Below are 14,682 nucleotides of genomic sequence, written 5' to 3'. Positions count from 1 at the left end.
TGAAAAAGGGGGTATTAGTATCATCCACCAACTTTTTAAGGCTACATGTCTTAAGCACCCATTAATAAATAACCTAATAAGTATTGTTTAAAACAAAGCATTTCCCAAACCAGGGGTAAAAAATTGCTTTTCTGCTACAGCTATTACATACATCAAATGGACCAAACTCAATGCATACAGTTAACAATAATACATTTCGCAGTTGCTAATTTTGGTGGACTCTAGCTGGCACATTAAAAATAATTAGTGTTTCAAAATGTAAAATATGAATTCCATGGGATATACTTTTTGTGCTTCGCGTTTTTGTCCACCTCCAAAATTACAAAATCTAATTCCCATTATCTGCAGAAACTGAGTACTTTACCTTGCTGTGATTCATGCTTTCCTAATTTTTCCTGGTGATCATATCCCACGGCCGATTTATCCACTCGATCAGATTGTACCCCATATTTACCCCCGAATCCTTTAGAATAGTCTGAAAACATGCAAAGATATAAATACATTCACAGACAGTCAGACACAGAACAGAAAATAAGTAGAAAAAAGTGTTCAGTGAAAATCTGTTAAAATATAAAAATCATGCAGAAAAATGTCTTTCAAATTCAAACTTTTTTTAAAACATAGGTTTAGTTTAGTTTTAGTTAAAACATATCTTATTGCTAAATTTATAGGCTATTAGATTGGACATAAGTCATAACAACTTACAAAGGTCCTTTCCACTTAATTAATTACAAGTATTTTGTGAACATCTGTCAGCAATAAAACATGATATACAATGTAAACAACTTATTGTGACAAAACTGAATCAAGAACAGTATAAATGTATTTATATATATATAATTATATGTTATCATATGTGATTAACTTGTCATTTCAATATCTGTGGCAATAGTTATCTGAACTAAAAAAAAAAGAGTATAAAGAGAGAAAATATGGGCTTATTTAGACTTGCTAAAAGTGCCTCTTTATTATATACAAGACACATAAAATCTGTGTAATAAACCTCTCTGATAACATTACTACTACTTTATGTGTAATAATTAGTAGACTTGCTATCAGAGGGATACATGCAATCAATAAACTTTTTCGTATAGCAAGTCTAGGGCTTATTGGATACTAATACTTTTTGTACATAGTATGTTCAACCATAATCTGGCAATTTGAAACGAACATTGTTTTTTTCTATTACAATCAAAAAAAATACCTGAACATCTTGTTCTCAGTCTCAAGATTAGAAATTCTTTAAAATTCAAGGACTTGTTGAAGAAAATTAAGAAGACATAGAAAATGAAAGTAACATAACCACTTTAAAAATCGATTATAACCAGCTTTATCATTCTTAGTAAATAAAGTTATTTCAATTATATAAGTGTTAAAGTAACTTAATTTGTAATTTTTAAGTTTTTTTTTTTTTCAAACAGCAAAATATGGTGTAATTCGAAAGTTGACAAATATTTACCAGCAGGCAAGCTTATTTCAAATTGTAAAAAAAAAATTAAATGGAAGAAATGCTTAGAATACAAAGCTAGAAAAACTATGAGCATAGTCATTAAGCAGGAAGTTGCTTCAGTCTAAAATCAAAGCCCACAATGTGGCATATATAGTATCAAGTGGCAGTGATTAGAGTGGCAGAGACTATTGTAACAAAGAAGTAGTGGACGGATGGACGGACGAACAGACACCACGACCACTACATACCTCTGCGGGAGGTATGAAAAAAAATTAAATGGTTATCACATGGTTATATATTTTTGTTAAAACATGAACTGGACTAAAAACATATATGATGTAGTACAAGTATAATAGGGCAAATGGCCTCATGAAAGGTCAGTACTTAAAATGGAGCTTGAAAGATTTAGTATAGCTAGGTTATTTTTAGATCTTACTACATCACAATCAATAGCTTTGTAGAAATAACTTTTAATATAATGTTCATGCCTAAAAAATAACAATATGCACATTTTCTTTTGTTGCAATCAAACCCAATGTCACTTTATAAATATGATTATGAGTTTAAACCTTCATCTAAATCAATAGATTTTATAATGTTCAAACTGTATTTGTTTCACCACCAATTAAATATTTGTGGCACTCTGGCCTGGGGCTAAAACACCAACAGGATTGGGTAATCTTCCTACCTTTCTGTGACTCGTGTTTTTCAACTTTCTCCTGATGGTCCCAACCTACAGCACTTTGATCTTTTCTGTCTGTCTGTACCCCATATTTACCCCCAAAACCTTTGGAATAGTCTGAAAACAGGCAGTTATTGCTAACAAGTAAAAAGTGCAAGCTAATTTTTTGAATTAAAAATAAATTAGAAAGTATACTTGTTGCAAAAAAATTAAAAAAACAATCTGTTCTAGACAAGTAAAAAGTGCAAGCTAATTTTTTGAATTAAAAATAAATTAGAAAGTATACTTGTTGCAAAAAAATTAAAAAAACAATCTGTTCTAAACAAGTAAAATAACTGAATAGCATCAGTTATAGCACCATATATTTTATAGCTATTTTTATCATACAAAGTATACTTTATTATTCATATCACTTTTTATAAAGCAAATAAAAGGCTTCATATGGTGCAGCTAGATATGACCACATAGGTCGAAGCCTGTACAGGTTGGGCAAGTATGAACACACCATTCAAGCTTGATATAGCCTTGAATTTTGATTGCAATTAAATATTTGACACAAGAAAAGAATTTGACCAGAATTTGAGCATCGGTTATAATATCATTCATTTTAAAGATATTTTTATTAGACCAACTGTATTTGATTAAATGACATACAGGACTAGAGCAGTTTGAGTTATCTTTATAAAGGTCAAAAGCCAGAAATAAAGCATTTTGACAAAATTTTAAGCCATGACTTACTTTGAACATTTTGTTTTTGTTAAAGATAAGAAACTAGTAAAGATTATTACTCTGTATTACTAGTTAACTTCATGTCTGACTTCAATTAGGCTCTAAAAGCTTCTAAGGTCAAATGTTATTTTTTTATTGATTATGGTTATGAGAAATTACTCCTCTATAACCTCTAAAAATATATGCCAAAATATGTTGCCCATAAGGCTTTCAATAGCAACTCTGACCTACTGCTGTTGTTCATTAAGCCACCTGAGCCACAGAAGAAGTGGATCATGAAAAGAGGATGTTTACGTAATCAACCCCATCATAAGACAAGGTAAAAAAGTATAATACTTACTGGCAAAGCACAAAGCTCTTATAGTTTAAAAATAAAGGAGATAAAATTGCCCTTAAGGAGGTAGACCTAGGGTAAGGGACACAACTCTTAAAAAATCATTGGAACGCTTGTATTCACCATTTTACAACAATCTCATGTAAGCATCAAAGTAACTTGGACTGATTTCAGTCTGTTTCAAATGAAAGCTTGAAAGACTTTAGTGAAATTGAATGAGATACAAACATATCACTGATTTCATGAGTTATGTCCCTTACCATAGGTCTACCTCCTTAAAGCATAATAACCAAAAGTTTTTAGTGCTGAAATCAGTCATAGAAGTCTATGACCTCACAAATAAGTCAACTTTTTACATTCTGAGGTATGATATATTGTCCTCAACTTATAGACAAACCTTTTTGTGATTCATGTTTGTCAATTTTTTCTACGTGGTCCCAGCCTACAGCTGATTTATCAACTCTGTCTTTCTGTACACCATATTTACCACCAAAACCAGATGAATAATCTAAAATATGTAATACAATGTAATTCAGTCCAGATAAGTTTGTCACAGCAAAATTAGTGTTAAGCAACGTAATTTTACATGGCATAATTATTTTTATTCTTTCAGAAGAAATTATAACTTAACCAAATATACATTCACTAAGTAATACTGTGTAAATTTCATCCATTTGAACTTGATGAAGTTCATATCACAGTGAATCATTATAGACAACTTCTTCATTATCTAAAACTTCATAATTATGAAACATATTAATAAAACAGCGACATATATACATGTATGATAAAGTAATGCCAAAATTATCGATTTTAAAAAGAACACATCATGTAAAGACATTAATTTTCAAGGTTGCTTTTTTTGTGATTCTATCAAGTGAAAATATTAGCAGGCATCAGCTTTCAAGCTTTTGAGAAATGATTTATGTTACATAAGTGTTAGATGTACATCTCTTGGGTACAATATTTTGCAGTTATCTGGCCACTGCCCAAATAGGATAAACTAGTATGCCGCGGAAATTAATACATTTAAAGTACACAATAAGAATGTGTACCTATGATTATATGTACGCTAGGACACCCTTACCAAACAAAAGCTTAAAGAGTTTTGTGTACATTATATAATCAGCTAACCTTTCTGTGAAGCATGTTTGTCTGTTTTTCCTTCATAATCATATCCAACAGCATTCTATAATTAAAAAAAAATATCAGGTTTAAGACAAAATCAACTCATGTGATCAGTCCAATGTGTATCTTGATTCAGTAACTTTCCCTCATAAAACAAAATTCAGTGGGAAAAAAATTATGTAGGCCACCCGTGTCACATGACTTGCCTGATTTTTACATGAATTATCTCTGAAATTGATCAGAATAAGGTTAATATGTTACAGTCAAATTTTAAAACAGAATATTCACAAAATTTCATAGTATTTTTTCACAGTGTAAAATAGGCCTAACTTCAACATGATTTCTAAAAAAATAATAATCATTCCATTAAGTAGTACTGGATACAAATCAAGATGCTTTTAACTATGCATGCTCAGGTTAATAATGAAGTAACACTGCAAAATCACTCGCTGGTTACCGGTATTCAAACAGCATCCACTCATCTAGCATCTAAATTACCTTTTACACTGATAATAATATATCTATTAAAAAAATCGTTGTTCAGTTGCCATGGATTTAGAAACTTCATTGTCAGGGCCTTCAAAGAGCTTACTTAAAGGTGTGTTTACACTAATTGAACACCTTTTGGTGATCAATGAAAGTATTTACTATTTGGTATTTAGGATATATGCTGTTGCATTTTATGTTTCATGCTACTTTTGCCATATTCGATCTTTTCCTATTAGTATTACTGTAAGCCAACTTATTTTCACAGGAACTTATCTTTATATTTAAAGAAATCAATTAAATTTTATTATCATTTATTTTTGCACTTTAAAACTGCATAACATTTCTTCCTTACTGAAGGGTCCTTTTCCAAATGATTTGTCTTTCATGACATTTTTCTACCTTCAGATATAAGCTGAAATAAATAGCTGGCGAAAATAATCATTTAGTTTACAGTATTGATTGATTAACAGTCAGGCATAGCTCTTCCACAAGTAGTAGCTGTGTAACTACAATGTACATGTATCATAAACCATGATGGATAAAAAACATTCTTTCAAATAATTCCATTTGTCATACTCATAAAAATGTTTATTTTCTGTGAATGAAAAAAAAAATTGATTTGTAATAAGCTTTCTGATTGGTTTGTTTTATTTGAGTAAACCAAGTTATACAAGAACTGTGATGTCACTACCATCTATTGGCCAAAACTCTGTGATTTAAATAATCCCAAACAAAATAATGTTTTGATTACAAATCAATTATACATTTTGACTGGAGTGCATGAAAGATTTAGTCAAAAGGAATGTTTCAAATTTCTTAACAAGTTAAACAACAGTTTACACTTATAAACCCCCAACCCCAAATCAGCTAATTGCCTCTGGAACAATTTAGCTATTTTTCACAGGAAAACATTTTTCTACAAGGGGTTAATAAACTTCATATTTTTTTTCATCATGATGTTTCATAACATCAATGTTTAAGTCTTTTATCAGTATTAGTGGCTCATATTTTATCTCTTTCAACAAAGAAATCAAAGGTCAAAATACTACATGCAAAAAGAAACTAAAACTTATTGTCAAATGCTCAGTATATTAATTCATTCTAAATTCTTTTCCATACAGATTTTATTTAAAGATATAGGATAGAAGATGGATTAGCCTGGTATGCAGATGACATTATTAAGGACTCAGAATATACACATTCTGTTCTGTTAAAACATCTTGCAACAGCTTTAATGATCTGCAGTCCTTTTCACAAAAAAAAAAAACGTAAGTGTAAACTAGTCGTAAGTTCTGATGTCATAAAAGATCAAAGTGTTACTATGTCATAACTTACAACTAATCTTACACTTATGATTTTTGTGAAATTGACCACAGAATACAAGATTCTTGCGCACAGGGTCTGTTCATCTTACTTGATCTTTCCTGTCTTTCTGAACGCCATATTTTCCACCGAATCCTTTTGCAGCATCTGTTTGACTGGCATGTTTAGATAAATCTGCATGATAATCATGGCCAACAGCTGACTAGATGGGAATAACAAGGATTATAGTATTAAAAGCCCTACTAGCACTACACAGCAGTAACCTAATAGTCATTCATCACATCAATACGAAGTAGGTTGCTCATTTCTCCAAAATATAGATCTAATAAAAAAAAAGGGCTATAGTTATGTACCGGTAGCCCTAAAAAGCACTGTTTGTTCAATGGGATTTCTGCACTTTGTATCATCCACACCATTAGCAGTGTATGAGGAGTTTTATATAAATTGGTACTTCAATACCATCATTTTATAAAGGGAGATTACTTAATACATGATGAATGAAAATAATTTAGTCTATTTAAATTTCCACTTTCATATCAGAAAACATACATTACATGTAAGTAATAGCACTTCCAATAAATTATCTCCCTTTATTAGTGTCATAGGTCCTAAAATTAGGATTCACCATATTTAAGCTTGGAGATTTTTATACTTAATAAACAAACAATTTAATACTTTTAAAAATATTTGTGTTCTCATTCAATTTTCTATTTGAAGTGAACTCAAATTAAAAGAAAACTTATTAACAATGCCAAGGTCAATGTCATATATATCTGGAATAACTAATTCATGTTTTAAAAAATAACATAGAACTAATGTTTCTGATACTTGTTTTTACTTCCTTTTTGATTGTTCTATTTTGTCACAGTCGACGAAAGCTGAAAAAGGGGCTACAACCCACCATTGAACTTTTTTCTTCATTCAACATATATCATTTTTTTCAACTGAAAGATTTCATGAAATTAACTTTAAAGTCCATTCTTTTCACTTGTGTCTATTTACAAACATAAAAGCACAAGCATTTGTCCTAGTGAAGCATTCATGGATATAATACAGCCATTTTCTGTGACTGAGCGAGCAAATTTTATTATTTGACTAATTTAAAGACAAGGCATAATTACACAAGTATATATACAGATTGTATAAAATAGATATGTTATAAATGCTTAAACAACTCAACTTTTGAAATATTCATTATTGTCAATACTTAATTGTGAAACTAATTCATTTTCATATTTCTTAAATATCAATCACAAGTGGGATTAAATGGAATGGCATTCTAAGCATAAAGGCTGGTTGCTTTTAAAAAAATGACCATTTCAATGCCACAGCAGAGCAAAATTACTACACACAAAGTATCCTTAGCCCTATAGCACAACATAAGCACACATATTTTATGGCACATTCAACAATCAAGCATAACTCTGAATACTAAATAATTATAAACAAGGAATATAAAAAAATCAAATAGATGGTGTGATGGTTTTTATTCAAACTAAAAATATCAATTTACTGAATTCAAAAATGGGGTTTTCTGAAGTTATTGTCTAACATTTCAATATCATGCTAGGAGAAAATTGAATATCTTTCTTTCCAATACTAGTTATAAAAACAGATACATTTTATTTATAAAGGAAGCATTTTGAGGAATTTATCATTTCACTTTGAATAAAACATAATTTCATGAAAATCTAAGACTATAACTTAAAATAACTAGAGGCTCTAAAGATTCTGAATTGCTCACCAGGAGAATTTAAAATCATGTGGTCATCTCACTTAAGGTTTAGAGAGCTCCCTATATTTACATCATTCCTGCCATCCACTAAACCACCTGAGCCATGTAAAGACAGAGGTATTGGACCAAATATGCTTCCCAACAGGGTTTCAATGGTAACAGCCAACAGCTAAGGAATCTGAGCCACACATAAAGTGGATTGTTTGTAGAGGGCATTGATGTCATTATACCTATCTAATTCTGTAACATTAACACAAAGGAGTTGATCTTAGCCAATCAGAAGCAAAAGTAACCTCTAGTGGCAATCTTGTTTAAAGAACCAAAATTATATCATATGTTAAGCAATGTTAAATTTGTCCAAGTTTGGTCACCATCTGCTATGTAAAAACTAAGATATAGGCAAAAATGTGTTTCTCAATAGGGTTTCAATTGCAACTTTGAGTGGCCGCAGCCACCTGATCTATACAAAAAGTTGTTTGTTTGTAGGGGCATTTAGGTCATTAAATCTACATGTATGAAGAGGTTTCCAAGGTGATGATCTAGAAAATTTGACAATCAAAAGCTTAGATGACCTCTGGTGCTATTTTAATTAATCAAAAGGAATCAAGTGGATCTTCTGTAGAAACTCTTGCAAACATCATTTCTGCAAAGTATGGTTAAAATTGGTCAAGGGATTTTCATGTAGTTTAGGAAAATGTGAATGGTTTACTGACAATGGACGATAGACAACAGATGCAAAGTGATGGCATAAGCTCACTGGGACCTCTTGTCAAGGTGAGCTATAAATTTGAGCCGTTATTTCTATTGTTACTTCTTTATATTGACAACTTTTTCCTCAAACAAAGCAACTAAAATATTACTTTATCCATCCTATCCTTCATAACACCATATTTTCCTCCATATCCTTCTGAAGCCTTTGGACCTTTCTCATAATCATCTTTTTTCTTCTTTTCATCATCAGCAGCCACTTGACTTCTCAAGTCCTTTAAACTACAAAATTACAATGGCAAAATTTGTCCCTTTTTAATAAACCTTTTTGACATTTGTCAATGCAGAAGTGACAATCACTACTATACCATCTTTTCTGCAATACTACTGAACATTTTCTGTTTAAAATTAGATCCAATTATACACCTTAAAGCATGATATAGATATATGGAAGAAATGTCCACAAGACAACCATGCAAGAAGCCATATACAGTGCAATGTAGTTTTTCAATCCCTGTTACATTGAGATAAAAATAGAATATCAAACATAATAGCTTGTACAGTGTTTTCGCCAGGATGGGTCAAAATCCCAGACAAAGCTTTAGTCAATTGAGAAAATGATTAGTCAATGATTAAAACGACTATGCCTAGAAAAATCACTGCTTGTAACTTGTAGTATCATACATTTGACTTTTCCAATTTCGTAAGTCATTGCCTTTTTTTATATGTAATTGAAAGTCAAATTTCAATAGATACATGTAGTAAAAAAAACTAAACATGTATATTGTAACATAGTCTTACTTAAGCGAGGCTTGATGTCCTGACCCTTCTATGGTTTTAGCACCCCATCTTTGATCCTGTTCACTGACATCATTCTGAAAAAAAAGGAAAATATCAAGTTATAATAAACAGAATCACCCTGAGCCTTATACTGACAGGATGACACTTGTGATACAATCTGTATGTGTCTGGTACTGACAGGATGATACCTCTGATACAATCTGTCTGTGCCTGGTATTGACAGGATGATACTTGTGATACAATCTGTCTGTCTGGTACTGACAGGATGATACTTGTGATACAACCTGTCTGTGCCTGGTAGTGACAGGATGATACTTGTGATACAATCTGTCTGTGTCTGGTAGTGACAGGATGAAACTTGTGATACAATCTGTCTGTGTCTGGCACTGACAGGATGACACTTGTGATACAACCTGTCTGTACCTGGTAGTGACAGGATGATACTTGTGATACAACCTGTCTGTGCCTGGTAGTGACAGGATGATACTTGTGATACAATCTGTCTGTGCCTGGTAGTGACAGGATGACACTTGTGATACAATCTGTCTGTGTCTGGCACTGACAGGATGACACTTGTGATACAATCTGTCTGTCTGGTACTGACAGGATGATACTTGTGATACAATCTGTCTGTGTCTGGTACTGACAGGATGATACTTGTGATACAATCTGTCTGTGCCTGGTATTGACAGGATGATACCTCTGATACAATCCTGCGGGGTGATATAGGTTGAGTGTTGATACCACACGATTCAGATTTTGACATGTCCTGTTCATTATATCATATATTTTCACTAAACTTCAAGTATGGTCCATAAAGAGAAGTGATATAGGGTATGTGATATAGGTCTAGGGGTGTGATATAGGGTATGTGATATAGGTTTAGAGGTGTTATATTGATCTAGGGGTGTGATATAGGGTATGTGATATAGGTCTAGGGGTGTGATATAGGTTTAGAGGTGTTATATAGGGTATGTGGTATAGGTTAAGAGGTGTGATATAGGTTTAGAGGTGTTATATAGGGTATGTGATATAGGTTTAGAGGTGTTATATAAGGTATGTGATATAGGTTTAGAGGTGTTATATAGGGTATGTGGTATAGGTTAAGAGGTGTGATATAGGGTATGTGATATAGGTTTAGAGGTGTTATATCGGGTATGTGATATAGGTTTAGAGGTGTTATATAGGGTATGTGGTATAAGTTTAGAGGTGTTATATAAGGTATCATATGTGATATAGGTTAAGAGGTGTGATATAGGGTATGTAATATAGGTTTAGAGTCCATAGAATCCATATACATGGCCAAAATGTGAAAAATAGGAACACTAAAAGATGGATATTTCCTATTGTCGCACCATTAAAATTATGATAGCAATGAAACATGGAAATTGCCATTTTGTACAAAGCAAAAGTGGGTTTTTATGTTAACCATGATTTTCAAAGTCAGCACCTGTTTCCCAGTTGTCACCATTACATTGTATTTTCAATTAATGAATTCACCTTCACATTTTGTCATAGTGTAATCAATGCTACATTTGCATAAAGGGAAAGAATCTGTTTCTTTAATGATAACACCCAGTGCAGGTCCAGGTGTCAAAAGAATAGGCTGCAGCAGCTCTAAGCTTGTCGTACAAGGCGACTAAATAGTGTTCAGAACCCTAGCCGGGGGCTAGGGCGCTTTGTCCACAGAGAAACTGGGTTGTGTGCTCCAGATGATGGAATGGTCTGGCGTATTACATGCTGGTGTTGCCAGACTATCATACAGAAAACCTGACCGCAAACCATAGTGGTGCACTGTGTTGGGAAAGATGCCACATTCTTCGCATGTTGAAGAACCCTCCTGTGGTATTCGATAGGAGTAGGACCTCTTTTTCTCTAGTGACCCTATTATCCTTGTGTTCCATTCCCTTTTTTCATTCCATTATCATTATCATTTCATGTTCATTGCCTGATATAGCTGAAATATTGCTGCTCGGCCGTTAAACCCCAATAATCAATCTTTAATGATAACTTTGAAATATAATACACATTTACATGTACAAGTACAATGTATGCTCTGGTTTAAAACAATAAAGTCGGATAAGTTTATAAAGCAGTCATTCTCATTTAGCACATACAAATTTGTTTAGGGGATCATAATTCTTTGCAATGAATTTCAAACATGTCAAAGTTTCCAAGATCCTTACCACAAAATCTGCATCTGTTTCCCAGTCATCATCATCAGCTCCATTAGATGCATTCACATTCACATTTTGTCCTACTGTTGCTTTCCACATACCTGAAAATCAAGAGTTAAAGATGTATAAACAACACTGGTAATGGGCAGATCCAGTTAGATGAGATCTAGTTAGATGATAGAAAAGACAATTACAAAATCCTTTTAAAAATTCTAAAAAAACATATTACAAGTAAGTCTAGCTAAGTAATACAAAATGTAAAATCATGAATATGTCCACTGCAGTTTAACCCTTTGGTGTAATAAACAAGTATTGTTGTTTTTCTGATATACATGTACATGCACAAGCTTCTCATCATCTGCATTTTTTTTTCTTTGACATACATGTACACAGATCTCAACAACAGTGTTGTTGAAGAGTATGTATATGTATAGATGCAGATGCTGAGTCTTGGGAGAGATCCATTCACTAATTGACACCAGGAAAATGCATGTTCCTGGCCCCCCATTTTTTGTCCTCTAATATCTGTTTTAGGCTGTGTAAGAGGCAATATGTACAGTATCTTGATACTAAGGTATCGCTTCTAAATATAATAATACTGTATGTATTGTGAAATTTCTAATGATATTCAGCTCTATCAATGACAGACTACGGCAAGAATCTCTGCGATGGTACATTCTGTAGATGTTGAATGTCAAGCAACCAACAGGAATTCAAAGAAATCATAGAGTAAATGGTTTTACAATTCACTGAAGTTGAATATTACACTAATCATGCTACATTATTCCCTCAGAGGTGTGTTTATTATGATCTTGGAAATTAAATAACATGAGATGTTACAGTAATTTGTGATATTCAAATTTCACTCATTGTGAAACCTATAAATTACACACACAATAAAGAAACAACCCAAATTTTGCATATTTAGGAAGTATTATACCATGACACTTAACAATGTAAGTCCATGTCTGAAACAAATTTCATTAAATTTGTATTTCCTGGTGCAGTTTAAATAGCAAATCAAATTGAATTCCTGCTTTCGAAAATAAAAACCAGAGCAACTGATAGCCAGACTCCTGTCTCCTTCCAAACCAATAAACACCCTTAATGATATCCAAATGTATAGTAAAAGTGTAGTGTAGCTGATTCACAAAGGTACATTTTTGTATATTTAAATACCACACTTCATAAGCTTCATGCAGCTCTCTTAAAACTCAGTTGGTAGAGCATCAGCTTAAAGTGCCAGGAGACTGGATTCACTGTTGTGAAATTTGTCACATGCTTCATGCTCTCTTGTTACTGTACATTAGGCAAGCATCTGAAATACTCATGATGGTACAAATTTACATGTATATTGTGAATAATCTCTTTAACTAGGGGTTTTCAATGTGTTTCAATGACTGTTGAGGTCCAGGAGGGGGAGAGTAACAATGGTTTCTAATTCAGAGGTAAATTTAAATAACCTCTTCATTGGCCATGCTAGAGGAATACTCTTTTAGTTTAGTTTGTACAGTGTCAATTTACTCTGTCTAGGGTCCTGAATGTCTAGAATTCCATATACCGCACATAGACAATGTTCAATATGTACCCTGCTTTATTTTCATTATGTACATTCGTACATAATACAACATTTTGTATAACCTTATAAGTGCATGAAAGAGCTTTATACATATTGATATGAATAGATACAATACATGCATATTTTCTTTTAACCTATACCATTATGCCAGGGTAAGACATTAAAGGTTGTCTTATTGCCCAGGACACGTGAAACTACCATTAAGACAAGTAAAAGTAAAATTATTCTTGCCCGCAGGACAACTATTTTTTTTCTTTTTTTCAAAATTCATTTACTAAAGGGCAACCTTGATTTCAATACGGGTAGGTAGATTTTTCATCAGAATATGACCTTTTGCTCCTGACAAGTGAAACTAACATTGGACAAGTAAAAGTTAAATTATACTTGCCCGGAGGACAATCAAATTTTATTCCTTTACTATATTTAAGGACAACCTACATGAAGATTTCAATTTAGGAAAGTAGACTTTTCATCAACTTGCCAATATGATAATGTTCATAACACATCATACCCTGTATGTCATACTGGGTTTGGTTCCAGTAATGTACTGTTGTAAATTTTGTCAAGAGAAGTTCAGTGCATTCATCAGTTCTCTACTGTTACAAAAAATAAACAAAGACATGAATGAGGGTCAGGATATTAGATAACAACCCTCTACAGCTACTCTGAAACTGTTCATGCCATATTCATCGTCTGGGTCCCATAATAGGTTTAAGATTCAACGATACATTGTAACAAACAAATCTGACACATGAATACTGTGTGATTCACTGCAACTAGTGCAAGTGTAGTGACTAATAGTGTGGCAGGACAGCATAATTGTATCGTATTTACTTAGCCAGTTAACTGGCTTAAAACTTTAACCGAATCGGTTTGTCAATGGCTTGTTACCGAGCGGTCTAGGCTCCGATCCTCGGTGGTGGAGGTGTAATTTTGCTCTCCCGTTACAATATGAACACAAAATAATATAATTACTGATCTGAAGTCAATATCTAAAAAATGACGAATCGATTTCATTGGAGGTAGATGTCTCATTATTAAATATAAGAATGTCCCTTAAACTTACTGAAAACTTTAGAAAACAAGAAACACTCCAAAATCCTATTCACTTCAGACACTTGTCAGGTTCTTCCTGAATCTAAACTTCCCACTTCCGGTATGGTCACATGATCTAGTCGACTACTAAATACAAGTCGTTAACGGTTAATCTAGAAAAGTAAACTTCACTATTCGAAACACGTGGAATCATTTCTAATTTCAATAAAAGAAGAAAATCATGAATTAAGTCGCAATAAATAAACTGGTGACACTTTAGATAAGGAATTTATTATTTCTTATGTTAATATACCATAGTTAATATACGATTTTATTTCAGATAAGGCGATTAATCTAAATTGAAATGTAGAGATTAAGTGTACAATCGTTAAAAAATATATCGACTTCTCCGAAAAATTCAGATAGATATAATTTTAAAATGCCTAACTTAAACTGACATCATAAGATTAAATATATAAATGAAATAAACGTAAGACAACACCGTACACGTA

At 32.5% G+C, this 14,682-nt stretch overlaps 1 protein-coding gene across 11 annotated transcripts in view; it reads right to left on the bottom strand.

Moving 5' to 3' along the window:
* Positions 1 to 14,312, bottom strand: part of LOC148614058 (src substrate cortactin-like) — a 30,673-nt gene extending 16,361 nt beyond the window's left edge. For 2 of the 11 annotated variants that reach the window (XM_088587868.1, XM_088587873.1), the window contains exons 1-8: positions 12,736 to 12,754; positions 11,566 to 11,657; positions 9,380 to 9,453; positions 8,731 to 8,860; positions 6,227 to 6,337; positions 4,330 to 4,384; positions 3,593 to 3,703; positions 365 to 475 (exon numbers count right to left, since the gene is read on the bottom strand). In XM_088587868.1, the coding sequence (XP_088443994.1) occupies positions 365 to 475; positions 3,593 to 3,703; positions 4,330 to 4,384; positions 6,227 to 6,337; positions 8,731 to 8,860; positions 9,380 to 9,453; positions 11,566 to 11,657; positions 12,736 to 12,754 (703 nt within the window). Of the gene's footprint in view, positions 1 to 364; positions 476 to 2,138; positions 2,250 to 3,592; positions 3,704 to 4,329; positions 4,385 to 6,226; positions 6,338 to 8,730; positions 8,861 to 9,379; positions 9,454 to 11,565; positions 11,658 to 12,735; positions 12,870 to 14,201 lie in introns of those variants that run through there. The other 9 variants (XM_088587866.1, XM_088587870.1, XM_088587867.1 and 6 more) reach the window with 9 other exon arrangements.
* Positions 14,313 to 14,682: the final 370 nt, after the last annotated feature.

The sequence above is a fragment of the Perna viridis genome, chromosome 6 (assembly GCF_037379345.1).
Source record: "Perna viridis isolate PV_CMFRI_1.1 ecotype Kerala chromosome 6, ASM3737934v1, whole genome shotgun sequence".
Classification (NCBI taxonomy): Eukaryota; Metazoa; Mollusca; class Bivalvia; order Mytilida; family Mytilidae; genus Perna; species Perna viridis.
Note: the sequence above shows the minus strand (reverse complement) of the source record. Positions and strands in the feature narration are given on the sequence as shown.